This window comes from Thalassophryne amazonica, chromosome 6 (assembly GCF_902500255.1).
Source record: "Thalassophryne amazonica chromosome 6, fThaAma1.1, whole genome shotgun sequence".
Classification (NCBI taxonomy): domain Eukaryota; kingdom Metazoa; phylum Chordata; class Actinopteri; order Batrachoidiformes; family Batrachoididae; genus Thalassophryne; species Thalassophryne amazonica.
Window position 1 is genome coordinate 16,918,499 of NC_047108.1, and position 16,810 is coordinate 16,935,308.

The 16,810-nt window shown below is 41.6% G+C and overlaps 1 protein-coding gene across 3 annotated transcripts in view; it reads right to left on the minus strand.

The window, feature by feature from the left end:
* Positions 1-3,959: 3,959 nt before the first annotated feature.
* LOC117511890 (CMRF35-like molecule 5) overlaps positions 3,960-16,810 on the minus strand; it is a 74,335-nt gene continuing 61,484 nt past the window's right edge. For all 3 annotated transcript variants that reach the window (XM_034171809.1, XM_034171810.1, XM_034171808.1), the window contains exons 4-7: positions 16,271-16,369; positions 16,144-16,184; positions 9,652-9,807; positions 3,960-4,211 (exon numbers count right to left, since the gene is read on the minus strand). In XM_034171809.1, coding sequence (XP_034027700.1) covers positions 9,661-9,807; positions 16,144-16,184; positions 16,271-16,369 — 287 coding nt within the window. In that variant the 3' untranslated portion in view covers positions 3,960-4,211; positions 9,652-9,660. The remainder of the gene's footprint in view (positions 4,212-9,651; positions 9,808-16,143; positions 16,185-16,270; positions 16,370-16,810) is intronic.

The following is a 16,810-nucleotide window of genomic DNA, read 5'->3' on the forward strand; positions in this document are numbered from 1 at the left end:
ACGGAGAAATCTTCATTTAAAAATGAGAAATTTACAGCTAAAATTTAGCCCTCCGCAAAACTGTCAGCACATCCGGGACGCTGCCGAGACATCAGAGAGAAGACCCTATCCCAGCATGCATTGCGCGCGCCAACTGTAATTTGTGGATTTATGTCAGTTTGCATCTGCACCTTTTTCTTGTCTTATACGGAAGGATCTACTTTTTTAAAACTTCATATTGTCTTGCGGTACGCTTGGTGAGTACACATTTCTTTTATTTGTGCTTGAAAATTATTTTTTGGGGACTTTTTCATATGCCCGTTTGATTGAGTGGTGTCGCATTGAAAATCTACTGTCTTTCACCTCCGGTGTTACCGTCACAGGGTACGGAGGCGGGACCCGCAAAGAATTCAAGTCATTAAAAAGATATAAACCTCTCTCAGTGGCCATGGAGCTCTGCGGCTCCGATTACCGAGACGTGCGGCGCTGCGGATTTTGCCGCAAGAAGTCTGTCCTTGCGAGCAACAGGTGTCACCGCATCCGCATCAAAACAGCGAGCGTAGTCTCTGGACTTGTGCCAAGTTGGCTGCACCTCCATTCAGTAGACAGAGCCATGTCTGCGGCTGCACAGCAGACACGGGGGTGTGAGTGGCCCGCGGCGGCATTTAACGAGTGCATGCACTCGGTAAGCGCATCGGAGGCAATGAGAGCGAGGCGTTGGGGAAGAACGCCGCCCGCTGTCGATGTCGTCGCTGATCTGAGCATGCAGAGCTGTATCTCGCATTCATTGCAGCTTACTTTTGGATGTTGAAACCAGGATGTGTATAACAGTAACATTACTAACAGATAAAATCAATTTCAGTGCGGGATCGGACTGAAGGCGGGAGCGCGTCGTCTTGTCCCCGATGTCATGGAAATGATCCGGATGTACAAACTGTTTTCGCAGAGGGCTAAATTTTAGCTGCAAATTTGTCATTTTTAAACGAAGATTTCTCCGCTGAATTACAAATTTGGGCTTACAGATTTACTTTACTGCATTCAAAAGGGTCTTATAAATATATACCAGCTATTTGTTACTGAAATCTGACCACATTTATTTCAATGCAGCTCTACTTTAAGAAATCATGACTTTATTATTTCAACATGTCAGTCTAACGTGTCATTTAATAAAAACAACAGATGCAGGGTTTTTTTTTTTTCTTTCATTTTATGTCATGAACCAGTGATGTGAGAAGAGCAGACACATGCAAGCAAAAATATACAATTTTTTTTTTTAATTCACCCTTCAGATGAGCGACATGTTAGCATTATAGCGGCTGTGCTAAGAGCATTTTAAAGATTATAGGATTCAGTGTTGAAACTGCACACTAAAATAATCTGTTTTTTAAAACAGTTTATATTTCTTTTGTGCAGAATTTCATAAAATCAGATAATGTGAGACAGCTAGCTAACATGACATTTCAACTTATTTCGTACAATTGAATACTTTTTTCTATACGACTTTTAAGTTAAAAACACAAAATTTAGCACGAAATTTTAAAAAAATGCAAATGAAATATGGACAATTAAAATCCAGTTATATTTAAATAAAATAAATTGAGAGTCTATGAACAACAGAAAAAAGTTCCAGTTGATTACAACTATGGAGGAGATTGAGAAGTTTTGAGGCTGACCCAGAAAGAGTTGGGCGTGGTTCTCCATCCTTTGCATTCTGAGAAACCAACATTTCTCCAGAAAGTTTGACTCATAGGGTCCAGTGCTGAGAAACGTTAGTTTCTCAGAATGCAAAAGATAGAGAACCACGCCCAACTCTTTCTGGGTCGGGCTCAAAACTTCTCAGTCGCCCTCATATGTCTAAGCACAATCAGAAAAAGCTCTACACCTTGCCAACTTCCTCTGAACCTTTCGAACAAGAACGAACCTACAGACTGCAGGTCACAAGGAGGAACGTAAGGCTCTATGAGTTCCATAAGATAAGTTGGAAAAGCACAATGGTTCAGTCTCTGAAATGCAAATTTCCCACTTGAACAGAGACAAAGTTACAAATGAGAGCCCGGCCGATATCAGTTTCACAGACATATCGGCGTCTACCTTGTTTCTGCAGGTATAAAAACTTTTTTGACTGAACAATACAGAAGAATATTTTGGCTGTTGGAGATGGTGTGATTACCTAATTTGACCAGCAGAGGTTCAGCAGCATTGTTTACAATGCTGTCAAGCATGGCTGGGACCCCATCACCCCTTGGTCATAAAAGCCACATGAAACAGAGGCAAAGTGTCCAGCTGCCAGTCATTTTCAATTAGACAGGGCATTTTACAGCCACAAGAGACAAGTGGGTGCTATGCTCACTAGGTCAGTGGGACCAAAATAGAAAAAAATCAGTTTCATGCAAATGCTGAATGATGCGACGTGGCTTCTGCTAATATCAGCATCATCATCCCCAAAAAATTCACATCGGCCAGGATCAATTCCAAATGAGAAGTTGAGGTTAAATATCTGTGTTTGTGAATATTTTTCCATCTTTGAGCAAATCCAGCTAACGGCTGATTCTCATCACTACGTATTCAAAATCTTTTCATAACAGAACTTTGAATATCGTAGCAAAACTATTCTAACTTTAATGTTACACATTTGAATTATAAAACAACACAAAATGTTTGTTGCAGCAGAATAATCTGAGTTGTAGGAATAACAACGTCTGAACAAGGTTTTTGTTATGAGAAATAAAGATGTTAAATAGATTTAATTTTTATTAACGTATTTTACGGTAAAGGGAAATATTCAGCATTTGTCTTCTGATTCTAATGTTAATTTTTATTCTTTGTATCACAGTTTTTATTTTTGCATCCATAGCGCGGACGAGTCACTCAGCTGTTTGTCTGAGCAGCTGTCAAGGCAACATGACAATCTGTAGAAAAGTGGGTCATATTTTGTTTGTCGTCACTGATTTTCAAATGGATTCTGAAATTTACTTGTGAAAAAGAACAAGATGATTTTGAGTTTTAACAAAACTGTCAGAAAAGAAAAAGAGGCAATTCTGTAAAATTGCCAGAAGTCAACATGTCAAATTTATTTAAATTTTCTTTTGGGAGGAGGGGGGTCATTTCCTGTGCATTTTCTTGCAGTTTTGAGCTTTTTTGGGTGAAACGGGCATTTTACTGTTTGACCTCTTTTGACCTCATTGATGATTTTCACCTTTCAACTTGCAGAAGTAAATAAATAGACACATTTATAATGAATAAATACAATGAATCATGTCTGTCTGTTCATTCATTTGCCAGCTGGTGTCGCCGACCGAACGGTCCCCCCTAAAAATTGGTCCGCCTGCTTTCACTACACATGCATCATTTGGGACCACAGCAGCTCGTCTGAGTCTGACTCTCCACCTCCAAAGCGATCAAATACATTAATGTAATTATAACCCATCAGATGACAAAGTCGTCGTCGTTGCCGTCGTCCATTAGGCTGCTCCTGTTTCGTTCGGGGTCGCCACAGCAGATACAGCCAAATCCGCATTGGGATTTGGCATGTTTTACGCCGGATGCCCTTCCTGACGCAACTCCAGTTTTACCTGGAGAAACACACACAGCCCCTGGTGTGCCGAAGAGGTCTCCCATCCAAGTACTAACCAGGTCACAAGCTGCTTAGCTTCCAAGATCTGACGGGATCAGGCTGACACAGCAGGTCAGATGACAAACTAAAATGTCTTAAATCATTCTAAAGGCAGTTTTAAGCAGTAACGAGACCATTTTAAGCAGAAATGAGGCGATAATCTGTGACGCTTTGAAATGAGGGGGGCACAGTGAACGCAGCAGCAGCAGCTTGTCTGGCTGCTGTGGCGCTCTGATCGCTTCCTCCGTCTTTGATGATGAAATAATGCTAAATTTATGTGGCAATGATTGTTGTACAAAAGCTTCAGATATCTGTCGCTGAGATAGATGATGACTGGATTGTAGTTTGAAGCAGAAACGAGGTGACAATCAGTGAACCGCGGGTTACCCTCTGAAATTACACATGCACAGTGAAGGCAGGGGACCGATTTTTCAGGGGGGACCGTTCGGTCAGCGACACCCGTGTGGTGTCCTGTCCTGTGACGGATTAAAAGGTTTTGTTTCAATTTGTCAGTGGAGCCACTTGGTCTTCAGTGTGCACGCGAATAAGCGAGTAGAGCATGTCATTCGTCTCACCACCGGAGGCACTGTGGAGCTGAACAGATGGAATCCTCTTCAACCTGGAAAAAAAAAAAATCTGGGGAATGTTTCAAAGTCAGGTGGCATTTTATTCTGAAAGTTCAAGTCATGATGAGAAAGGAGGTGAGATAATACGTCAAAAAGTGAATTTGTACAATCGTATAAGAGGTGTGACTCTGGTTTCTCCCAGATTGACACAGAACCTGGATCAGGGTTTGGCACCGTGTCACAGCCAGTCATCACTGCAGAGGGAACAAAGCCACACCCCCTCTACACATCATTGATATCCCTCAGTCACATGGCGACTGTTTACATATGTGACATAATTCCACATCAGATCAGAACTCATGTTGATCCAAATCATCTGTAATGTGTTTTGACTGAGAGAAAAGAACAAAAATGTCAGCATCCAAATATATTTGGTCCGGATATGACGCAGTTTGTAAACGTTTATTCCCGGCACTCGGAGGGCGAGGCAAAGATAAAAATATTTGTGTGTAAATGTTCAGTTTGTTGACTTCCACAAACAAACACGTGTGTGGGTGTTGATTACATCACACTGAACTACTTCCTGTTTCTCAGAAAGAAATGTTTAACTTCCTGTTAACGCTTTAAAAATAAGAGGAACCAACAGTTGGATTTATCTGCCTGAAAAGTTGTTGTCAACCTCACTTGAGGAGTCTAGAGTGCCTTAATAGAGAGAGTGCCCTCAACTCAGAACATGGTGCCATTTGGGTTCCAACTGCGCTGAACTACTGAATGGACCTTTTATGTTTTCTACATGTTTTTAAATCATTTAACCACATACAGCAACACATCCAGGTGCAGGTGCTATGAAAATAAATATAAAAATAGTTAAGCTATCAAATTTACATAAATTTACAATTTAGAATGATTTATTTAATTCATTCATTCATCTTCTACCGCTTAGTCCATTTAAGGGTCGCGGGGGGCTGGAGCCTATCCCAGCAGCCATAGAGTGCGAGGCGGGGTACACCCAGGACAGGGCGCCAGTCTGTCGCAGGGCCACAAACAGACAAACAAACACAGACACACACACACACACCTACGGACAATTCAAAGATTCCAATCCACCTAACCCGCATGTCTTTGGATGTGGGAGGAAACCGGAGCACCCGGAGGAAACCCACGCAGACACAGGAAGAACATGCAAACTCCACACAGAAAGGCCACGGGAATTGAACTGACGACCTTCTCACTGTGAGGCAACAGTGCTAACCACTAAGCCACCATGCTGCCCATAATGATTTATTTAATTAATTTAAAGCCTGATTTATGCAGCTGCTGCTCTGTAACTCTGTGTCATGCAATGATGTAGCCGTTTTAAAGTTCTCTGTCTCTGGATTCTGCTTTATTCTGGACTAATTTGACCCTCAACAAGCTTTTTTTCTACAATCATCACCTCCAAATCAAAGGTAAGCTGAACATTTTCCTCTTTTATCAACTTTGTGCTGTAAATGTGCAGACTTTTCTGATCCATTCGTGATCAGCATGCGCACTGCAAATACTATTAAAATATGATGGCAAATCACAGGCTTTTGTGTCCGCCTTCAGCTCCACCCACACTCATGACCAATCCTACGGACACCAGCTCCCTTCAGTCTCTCCTTGCCACCATTCAATCAGCACTTTCAGTTTTACAGGCGACTCTCCCTCAGTCTTATGTCCTTATGTTAGTTGTCATTGTGGTCTCTCCCCGGTCCATATCTTATCTGTTTGTCATACTGTTTTCCTGTTTTACACACTTTAGCCATTCTTAAAGTGTAGGTGACACGATATGTAGTGTTTTTTTTTTTTGTTTTGTTTTTTTTTGAGTACTTAAGACTAAAATTAAATAACAGTCTAAAATTTATCCTTTCCAAATATGCAGTTACTGAAGAGTGAAATATTTGCATTTTGAACTGCATGCCACTAAAAACCAAGAGCTTCCTGGCGAGTCACGACATTGGAGAAGAAGCAGGAAGTGATATCAGCGTTTCATTGTTGACCATTATTTTAATAGCCCCATTAATTTTTGGATTTTTACAGGCTACTGACAGCCCTGTTTTCACCGAGTGGTTCGAGTCGGTGATGCACGTTTTTTAAACATGTTAGAACAGTTAATTTTCGCCGACAGAATCCTTTTGAATGGCAGGTGGAGCACTTTTATTGCTGAGCGCGCTCGCATGGTGTCAGCGGCTTCTCCAGTCTTTTAACTTGCAGCGCAAACAGGAGAGACTCGATCAATCAGTCACAGGCACAATGAACAGATTAAATGGACTGCATTTATATAGCGCTTTTCCTTCTGCATCAGACACTCAAAGTGCTTTACAATAATGCCTCACATTACCCTGATGTGAGGGTGCTGCCGTACAAGGCACTCACTACACACCGGGAGCAACTAGGGGATTAAGGACCTTGCCCAAGGGCCCTTAGTGATTTTCCGGTCAGGCTGGGATTTGAACTGAGGATCCTCAGGTCTCAAGCCCAACGCTTATCCACTAGACCATCACCTCCCCTGACCAGGATTACACCTGTAGCTGACCGTGCCAGTCGCAGATCAGTACAGCAGAGACTGGAACCATCATGGACTTTTCTTCAGCCAGGGCAACAAATTAAATTATTTTCAGACATTTTCATCAGACTGTGAAGATGAGCTCACTGAAACAGACAGGAAAGACAATATATTTACTCCTTATGTGAATGGTTTTAATATAATAATAATAATAATAATAATAATAACGTGTTATGCTGCTAACATAATGTATTCAAGAAGGAAACAATATTGATTTTAAAAATAGCTGATATTTTAAGTCCCTCGTGACATTTTTCAGATTTGAATGTACCTGTTTCTCAGACAAAAAAAAAAAAAAATCAGAAATAAAAAATTCGCACCATCACTTTTTTTCTGATGTCACAGATAGTTAAACTTTTTTTAATCAAAGAGCTGGCAAAAAAGTATCATTTCCACCTACATGCTGAAATCACCTGCAGTATTTACAGTCAACAAAAATATAAACGCAACACTTTTGGTTTGGCTCCCATTTTGTATGAGATGAACTCAAAGATCTAAAACTTTTTCCACATACACAATATCACCATTTCCCTCAAATATTGTTCACAAACCAGTCTAAATCTGTGATAGTGAGCACTTCTCCTTTGCTGAGATAATCCATCCCACCTCACAGGTGTGCCATATCAAGATGCTGATTAGACACCATGATTAGTGCACAGGTGTGCCTTAGACTGCCCACAATAAAAGGCCACTCTGAAAGGTGCAGTTTTGTTTTATTGGGGGGGGATACCAGTCAGTATCTGGTGTGACCACCATTTGCCTCATGCAGTGCAACACATCTCCTTCGCATCATCCGTGAAGATGCTGGATGTGGAGGTCCTGGGCTGGTGTGGTTACATGTGGTCTGCGGTTGTGAGGCTGGTTGGATGTACTGCCAAATTCTCTGAAACGACTTTGGAGACGGCTTATGGTAGAGACCTGAACATTCAATACACGAGCAACAGCTCTGGTTGACATTCCTGCTGTCAGCATTCCAACTGCACGCTCCCTCAAATCTTGCGACATCTGTGGCATTGTGCTGTGTGAAACTGCACCTTTCAGAGTGGCCTTTTATTGTGGGCAGTCTAAGGCACACCTGTGCACTAATCATGGTGTCTAATCAGCATCTTGATATGGCACACCTGTGAGGTGGGATGGATTATCTCAGCAAAGGAGAAGTGCTCACTATCACAGATTTAGACTGGTTTGTGAACAATATTTGAGGGAAATGGTGATATTGTGTATTTGGAAAAGGTTTTAGATCTTTGAGTTCATCTCATACAAAATGGGAGCAAAACCAAAAGTGTTGCGTTTATATTTTTGTTGAGTGTATTTATTTTATAGTCACCATTCTGTGTTCTGAACTCTGCCAATATCATCACTGTTGTCAGACTGAAGGTTTTCCTCCAGGGTTTTTATCTCCCTCACTGTCATCTAAATAAGGCTTTAAAGTTTAAACCATAAGGCTGTTTCTTCCACAGCTTATTCAGACACACTTTCAGACTGAACTGTGTTTACAGTTGATTTGGGCTTGAATCAACAGGTACCATTCCGGTGATGACGTAGCAACAATATGGCCGAGGTTGAGGGCTGAAATAGAGAGCAGGTTTCAGACAGCTGTAGTTTATCCTTCACCCGCGCACTTATCGACTTTTATTGTTCATAATTTTTTAAAATATCAACATTTCATCATTTTTTGTGATTATTTGTGCACATTTTTTGGTGTCACCTACACTTTAAGTTCCAGGTTAGTTTTCTGCCTTTCTTCCTTTCTTTTTGTACTGAGTTACTTTGTGGTTCCCCTTTAGTTTGATTCTTTTTTTTTTTTTTTTTATGGTGTGTCTTAGGTTTAACACATCGCCGGTGCTCTTTGGGGTTTGTTTCACTTGGTCTCTGTCGGCACCTGTGTGTTTGCTTGTAGGTGTGTCTGTCATCCCTCACAGCTGTTTCACATTCCCCATCACACCACCTGTCACTCGTCTACTCGTTTGTGTTACTGCTTAAGTCTGTCACTGCGCAGTCCTCAGTTGCTGGGTTTTACTAGTTCATAGCGTTCCTGTCAGTTTAGTTTTTTGGGTTCAATCCTGCCGCACCCTAACAACACTGTCCATTGCCTGGCTGCCCATCTGTTGGCACCTTCCCCAGTGTTTGGGTGTGTCCTCCTGGGTTTGGGGGTATTTGGCACTGATCCTGGGTAGGCCTTGCTCTGGTCCTGACTGTTTATTCTCCACACACCCGAGTCACAATGATACATGTAGGAATATAGGAGCAATTAATTTGTAGGATTTGGGGCGGGTGTTCCTTGGTTCAGTCTTCCACCCTTCTTGAATTTTAAATGAATGTTAGACATGTAGGACTTCCTGCTTCTCATTTTTGGGATCATGCGCTTCCAATTGTGTAAGTTTGAACTGCAACAGTACCCCATGGAAGGGGCTGTGGGGTAGCCGGTGGGAGCTTTGGTGACCTGGTCAGTAGATGTGTGGGTGAAAGTGTTCAATTAACAATGTTCAGATCCTTGGACATGTTGCTGACTCTTGCTGTAGTGGACGGTCCTAGGTGGGACTCTGGTTCTCTCTCTGGGATTTTGGGTTCTGTCTGGTGTTGAGAATTGGGGCTTGTGTTCTGTATCTCATCCTCAGAGGGCAAAGAGATTAGGTGCACTCTTTCATTGGGTGGCTGATCTGTAGTCTCCATGGCCACTTCTTGGTAGTTGTGTTCCTGCACAGGTCCTCTTCCGTGGAAGTGGGTTGGTGTGGGGTTGTTCTAAGTATTTGCTCTCCCTAATTTTTTTTTCTTTTAAATAAATGTTAATCTCAGGACATAGGATGTTGATGGTCTTTGTGTGGGTTTGTGGACCCCGAAGTTTGACAGAAACCATAACTGAACAAAATCTAAATGTTCTGTTACATTTTGTGGACTGAACTTACAGAATGTTCTCAGAGTTTGGTGGATCCACTGGCTTCAGGAAGTCCATCATCTCTTTCTCCTTTGTGGTTGATGGTAGCGTAAACTGTTGAGATTTTACCAGGAGATTTGTTCTGTCCAATCGCGTCATTGATCTCCTCATATACCCGACTGTCCTGCTACAAGACACAAACTCTGTTAAATAACTAATCTATAAAGCACTTTTAAAATTATGAAAAATTAAAACAAAAAATCTGAAAAATAAAGACATGTTGCAAATATAAAGCTAAAATAACCGCAAAAAGTAACAATTTCTGTTACATTGAATTTAGTTGAATTACATTTTTGATTTCTAATTTGTCATTTTCAGTGCTGTGAGGTCAACAACTGTAACATCACCATCACAGTGAAATGAAATACCACAACAGGACCCACTGGAAACACATAGTACAAATAATGAGGAAAAAAGGTCCTAAAATAAATCCTTGAGGAACACCACACTTAATCCTTTGAGGCGCAACATGGGTCAAAAGTGACCCAGCTGAGTTTCAGTTTTCTACATCTTTGCAACAAATTAATTTCACCATTCAGGATTCAAGGGATTCCTCAATTAACTTGTTTTTGATCATCATACATCCCAGTGGTGGGCACAGTTCAGCTAATCTGCTAACTGATAATTATCGAAACTAATGTTTTTGTTAGCGGATTAACTTTGCAGATAACTTTTAAAACCATTAGCAGACCTATTTATTTATTTATTTATTGCTAGTAAAGTGAGCAAAGTTTAACGGTCAAAAACGTTTGTAAATCCTAAAATCAAACATTTTAGTCCCTGTTGTGTGCAGATCAGTGGTTTGTGGCAGACTGGCTGTCGCTTATTGATGACGTCACCATTAAGCGCAAGGTGTGATTGGCCGGTCGATGCAGGGAGCATTGTGGGTAGTATAGTTCAGGTTCACTTTGAACGTTACACTGTTGCTGTCCAACTCCACGCAGAAATTTTTTTTTTAACAATTTTAACATTTTTAATTTTAACATTTTATTTATTTGTGGCTGACAGGATAATAATGACTAGCGAATAATAATAATGAATAGCGAAGACCTCTATTTCTATACACCTACTGGCTCCCTTGTAAATACATGTATATATTCTTATTTGTCTTTTTATATTTATATTTTTTATATTTACTTTTACACCTTTGCACTACAGGAGTTGTCTTTTAATTTTGTTGTACCTTGTGTATAATGACAATAAAAAGCATTCTATTCTATAATTTAATCACCAAGACTCAGTGGGAGAGAGGAGCTTTCACAGCACAGCTGTGTTACAGAGGGACTTCTACACCGTTTTGAATAATCAGGATGCTTTATTTGGATTATTCTTTTTCTTCAGAATTTAATGAATCCCACTGAAACTAACAGGTAAGAATCTATATTTACTTTGCCAATCAATGCATTAATGGATGTATTTCGGTTGTTTAAGCTGCAGGTTTCAAAGCGTGTGAAAAAGCAGCAGCTTTTAGTTCGTAAATGACAATGTATATAATACTGAGATAAACTGTGACTTCTAATACTGTGTTTTACTGCTTTTGAAAGATAATGACAATGTTTGGGGTTTTATTTTTTTATTTATTCATTTTTCGTGCATTCCTATGTGTTTGTGATCCTTGAATTTACCCAGCAGCCCCTGTGCCACTTAAAGTGAAACACTTCGTTAAAGTTAGAAAGATATTCACAGATTTGAAGTTCACGGCTTAAGAGAAACATTGTAGAAAAACAAACAACACTAGTTTCTAACCTCAGGAAGGTAGACAACGAGCTACAACCTTATTTTTATCCATATGAGCCATCCTCTGAGTCGGAAAAATAACACTGATCTGAACGGACAGGCGGCAGAGAAACGGAATCTTAAGGATGCCCCGACAATCGTGATGATGCTAAAGATATTCAGATATTCCTCCCATGTGTGGTGTGTTAAGAGTGCTCTGATCTGCTCGGAAGGACGTCAGGGGCACTCAGATTGCAAATCGGGGATGTTCAACATGTTGGATTTTTTTGGCCCGATATCACAGCGTGTGTTGTGTCCTCCGACCACAAACGAGCTCACAGCCTACTGAATGTGATGTGCAGCCAATCAGAAAGCGAGGTGACGGACCCAGGGAGTGGAAAATAAAATCAGAACAGCTGTTCTGACTTACCAGAAAGTCCGGTGGTTGCGCTGTCTCCACTCCTTTAAAGAACGCCTTTTCTTTTTCTTTTTGTCTTTTTTTCCCCTCTGTTTTAAATAGTCCACAAAGTATCTCCGTTTGTTTACTCTGAAGTCACGTTTAATGTCGAGAGATTTTGCGAGATTTCCTGTCTGATCTGGGAATGTTCGTGTGTGAAATCTGTTCGTGTGTGGTGTGTTGACTTCACCGTGTGGTTGAACACCACACACTGTACGATCAAACCTGTTAGAGCTATGATTTTTTTTTTTTTTTATCTTCACGTGTGTGGTCTCTCAGGTCTTGGAAACCTAAAGATAATTTTAAAATCCTGTAGTGTGAACCAGGCTTAATTAAGGCTGGGCATACACTGTACGATATTTTCAATCATTGTACTTGGCTCCAGCTCAAACTGTGCGACAAAACCGCAGGGTTTAAAAGTTCAAAGCGCACGATTCATGTTCTCACACTGTACGGCCCGATGCTCTGAAGCGATTTGACTATTCACATTGTACGTTCAAAAACCACACGTCAGAAGCTTTTTTTTCTTTAAAAATAAAAATTTATTTCATGCCTATCAGTGTGCACAGTGAGTGAAGTGAGGTGGGGGAGACTGAACGTATATGCGCGCACGCAGACAGCAACATGATCCATGAGAGGACGGTAAAAAAAGAAAACAAACATTCATAACAGGTGTTGCTACTTACACTGTTGTATAAATAAATTATATTTCATACGGAGTCATACAGCTGTGCAAGGTGCAGCAACATTCCCTCATCTGTCGTAAATCCTGCTGTTGTCTGCTGTGTGTGCGCGCGCATATACATTCAGTCTCCCACCGCCTGATTCCACTCACTGTGCGCGCTGATAGGCATGAACTTTAATATGATATTAGGTTATTGCGAGGGAACACAAAAAAAAACAAGACTTTACATGAGATCACTGTTTGCTCTCTCCAGTGTTTGCTCATGCACAGTGCGCGGAACCCTCACGAGCCACGACGGCCGACCAAAATATCAAACAGGTTTGATTTTCATCTGACCATACGATTCCTGATCGGGAGGTGGTCGTGAGATGTTAAATGCAGCTCGTTACTCCATGTAGACTGCACAATGCAGGACGCACGATTACGCTGTAACTCGGCGCGATCCAAAAAATTCTCGCACGAGTGAAAAATTGTCTGAAAACGGGCCAAAACTCGCACAGTGTAAGCCCGTCTTAAGATTGTCGGAAGGGGAAGATCGGGTCCAATATCAGCCTGTGAACCAGGCCTTAGGGACCGTCTACAAAGTGCAAACATGAAAAAGACACCAGAAAATTATTGAATAAATCATTATAATCAGGAGTGATATCATCAAATTCACTGAACACATCAGTGGCGTTCTGACGCGAGCAACAGCCACGACAGATTGCCATGTAATCCCTATGGAAGGACGTGTTGTGGTGCCACGCAACGCGACGTGATGGACGCGAATTAAGCGATTTTGAGCGAATGGTGTGTTTGTGGTGCGATATCGCGTCACGTTGCCCTCCTCCCCAAGTTGAAAAATCTGAACTTTTTTGTCTTGTCGCGCTGCAATGACCAATCAGGGACTGAATATGTAGTGACGTGCAGATGTCTGGAGTTTGACTGAGTTGGTCGTGAACATGTCCTGTCTCTGGTAGCCAGCCTGTGAGCAGGACTTACGTCCCTTTTGTCCTTTATTTCACAATTATGACAGAGTTTTGGGGGGAAGAGCGAGCAACAGCGGCAGCAGACAGTTTTTTTTTTTTAAACTCATGTGCGCGCATGAGCGACTCATCCGTGAAGATTATTTTATTTATTAACTACACAGATGTATAGTGGTCCCTCGCTATAACGCGTTTCACCTTTCGCGGCCTCGCAGTTGCGCAGATTTTTGTTTACAGCAATTTTGCATGTTTTTTATTTTTTACGGTGCATTGTGTTCTGCATCCTTCTGCTGTGTGGAACTGCGCCAAATCTGGCAACAGGTCCAGAGACTACGCTAACTGTTTTGATGCGGATGTTGACCGCAGCCGCAGAGCTCTGAGGCCACCGAGAGAGGACTTGGATTCTTTGCGGGTCCCACATCTGTACCTCCGGATGCAGTGAGTGAAGGGAGAGCTGCGCATTGTGTTCTGCGTGTGTCTGTTTATAATCTTCTCGACCAGAAAAAAAAAGAGAGTGTTTACACAGGAGAGAAAAGTGAGAAAATGTTAATGCCTGTTTGAGAAAAGTGTATAAAGTGTGTAGTGAGGGGTTTTACAGCCTTAAAACATCTATAATAATTGCAAAAAATAGCGCTGACTACTTTGCGGATTTCGCTTATCGCAGGTTATTTTTAGAACGTAACTCCCGCGATAAACAAGGGACCACTGTATAATAAAACAAATGGTGACTGGTTTATAAACACAATTATGACAGAGAGCGAGTAGCAGCACCACAGCAAGCAGCAGGGTTTTTTTATTTTGTTATTGTTTACATGTGCGCGCGTGAACGGGACAGGAGGTCCTCAAACTGGGTCCTGCCGAGGCGGAAGGACCGCTGAAAGTGGCCATCATCCAGATGCAGCTCCTGCGTCTGGATGATGGCCACGAATTGGGAATGTCTCATGAGGATGTTGTGAACCCAGGGATGGCACCGCTGGTGACGTTTGTCAGCTTTCCACAACAAATAGAGCACAGCAACTCACTCCATGTGATCAAGGTCCTGCATGTTGACTTGACTGACAACTGGAGCCGGCAAACGGAATGGAAGCTCCTCCTATTTGATGAAGCACTGGGGCGAATTTTTGCAGCGAAAGCAGAGCGACACACCGGGCGATGGTGACGCGTCCATCGCCAATTTGTGGCATGTGTCGCGTGCGGTGTGAATGTGGCTTTATTATTTTATCCAGCTCAGAAGACGGCTCATATGGTTAAAAAGGTTGTAGCTCGTTGTCTACCTTCCTGAGGTTAGAAACTAGTGGTGTTTGTTTTTCTGCAATGTTTCTCTTTAGATCTATTGAGCCGTGAACTTCGAATTTGTGAATATCTTTCTAACTTTACTAAAGTAAGTGAAACTGATTTATCAGAAGCCGATAGTGTAATCTGATGTGGCTGTGTCTGAATCAATACTAAAAGTTATCGTTATCTGTAATATCCGATAAATGTTTAGCAGTTTATCGTTAGAAAAGAAAACTTTTCAGTTAGCGGATTAATGGCTATCAAAGCTAACTTTTTGGTTAGCTGTGACCACCACTGATGCTTCCTTATTTTACTTTGTCCTTTCTTTTTAAATAAAAACCCTTTTTGCATCACTGTCCTTTGAATGCAGAACATGGGTCAAAAATGGCCCATATCCATTTTCTATATTATTTCATGTATGACTCGAGTGTTTCTATGATGTAGTTGCTTTATGAACAAGTACAGCTTTATATTTCTACATCATGTTTACACACGTGGGTTAGAAATGACCCACATGCATTTATTACAGCAATTGTTTTCGTTGCAATTTCACACTGGACAGCATCTTCACCAGTATCCCCTGGCTGAGAAGCTCCTGGACAAAGAACCAACAAGCTGGACATACCACCTGTCATGAAGCCTCCAAATCACAGGAGATTCACAGCTCAGAATTTGGATTCAATGGCAACATGACCACCGTGAGCTCTGTGCAGAAGAAGGAAAAGACTGTTGTCCTCCTGAGCACCATGCATGTTGACAGAGCAGTGGGTGACAGCAGTCAGAAGAACAAACCAGAAGTGATCCAGTAACAAAACAAGAGGCATGATCACAGACTGATCAGATGGTGAGCAACTACTCATGAAAGCGGAGAACCTCGAGGTGGCTCATGGTTCTCTGGTACAATATGCTGGATGTTGCCACACTCAGTGCCAACAACAAAGATGTGAACGATGCCTGGCCTCGACCCCACGCACTGCCAAAGGAATCACTTCAAAGAAATTATTATTACAGTCATTAAATTTGAAATCACACTTGGATGAATGAGGCATTTTTGACCCGTGTGTAAACGTGACGTGACGGAAGATTAAAAAAAAGACTATTTTTGTTCATAAAGTATGAAAAAAAAAATGGACATCATGATCGGTGGTAAGTAAAGTCAAGATATTTGCTATGATACTTGGAGTATTCAATCATAAAATGAATTGATTTCAAAAGACAGACCAAAGAAACACTAACCTGGGAAATGAATGCGGGTCATTTTTGACCCATGTTGTGCATCAAAGGGTTGATGAATAAAACATGCTTAGAAATTCAGATTTTGTTCATTTATTTTTTACATATAAAAACTGTTTTCCTCAAACTGACCTCCATCATATTGGCGCACTGCGCAGCAGCAGCACCAGCATCTGAAAAACAGGTCACATTTTTAATGTGCGTTTTTTATCTCGTTTTCTTGTAAGAAAGACAATGTCTGGATTTTACACGGACTCACCTTTGGTTTTAGCTCTTCTCCTTTTACAGAAGATCAGAACTGACAGAACCAACAGGCCGGAGATCACGCCCCACGCCACCAGCACGTACACCACCAGATCTGTTTAGTCAAGATCATGGCCAACATAAGGTGATTAAATGAATGTGGTCACTGACCCGATGGAATCAGGCATCAGTCAGCGGCGGTGCCAGTCAAAGTTGTTGGTGGTGGAGTATTGACAGGGATTTGCAGAATGGTGACCATGTCACAGCAGCGGGTGTGGCGCTTATCGGTCCAGTAAACAGACACAGCAAACCAGGGGACTGCTGTCCTGCACAGTCAAGTCTTCAACTGTGGGTGGAACTGATACCCCTAAACAAGAAAATGGCTCAACCAAGCCGTAACCTTTGATGGCCTCAGATGAAGCCCTACCGGAATAATAGAAAGTTGCAGTTCCTTGACTGGCCACTTGAGGCTGTCTTAAAAGCAGTGCACATTTGCACAGGAGTCCATGTTGAAATGTTTAACTTTAGAGCTGAAAAAAGATGTTTGCAGCCTGGT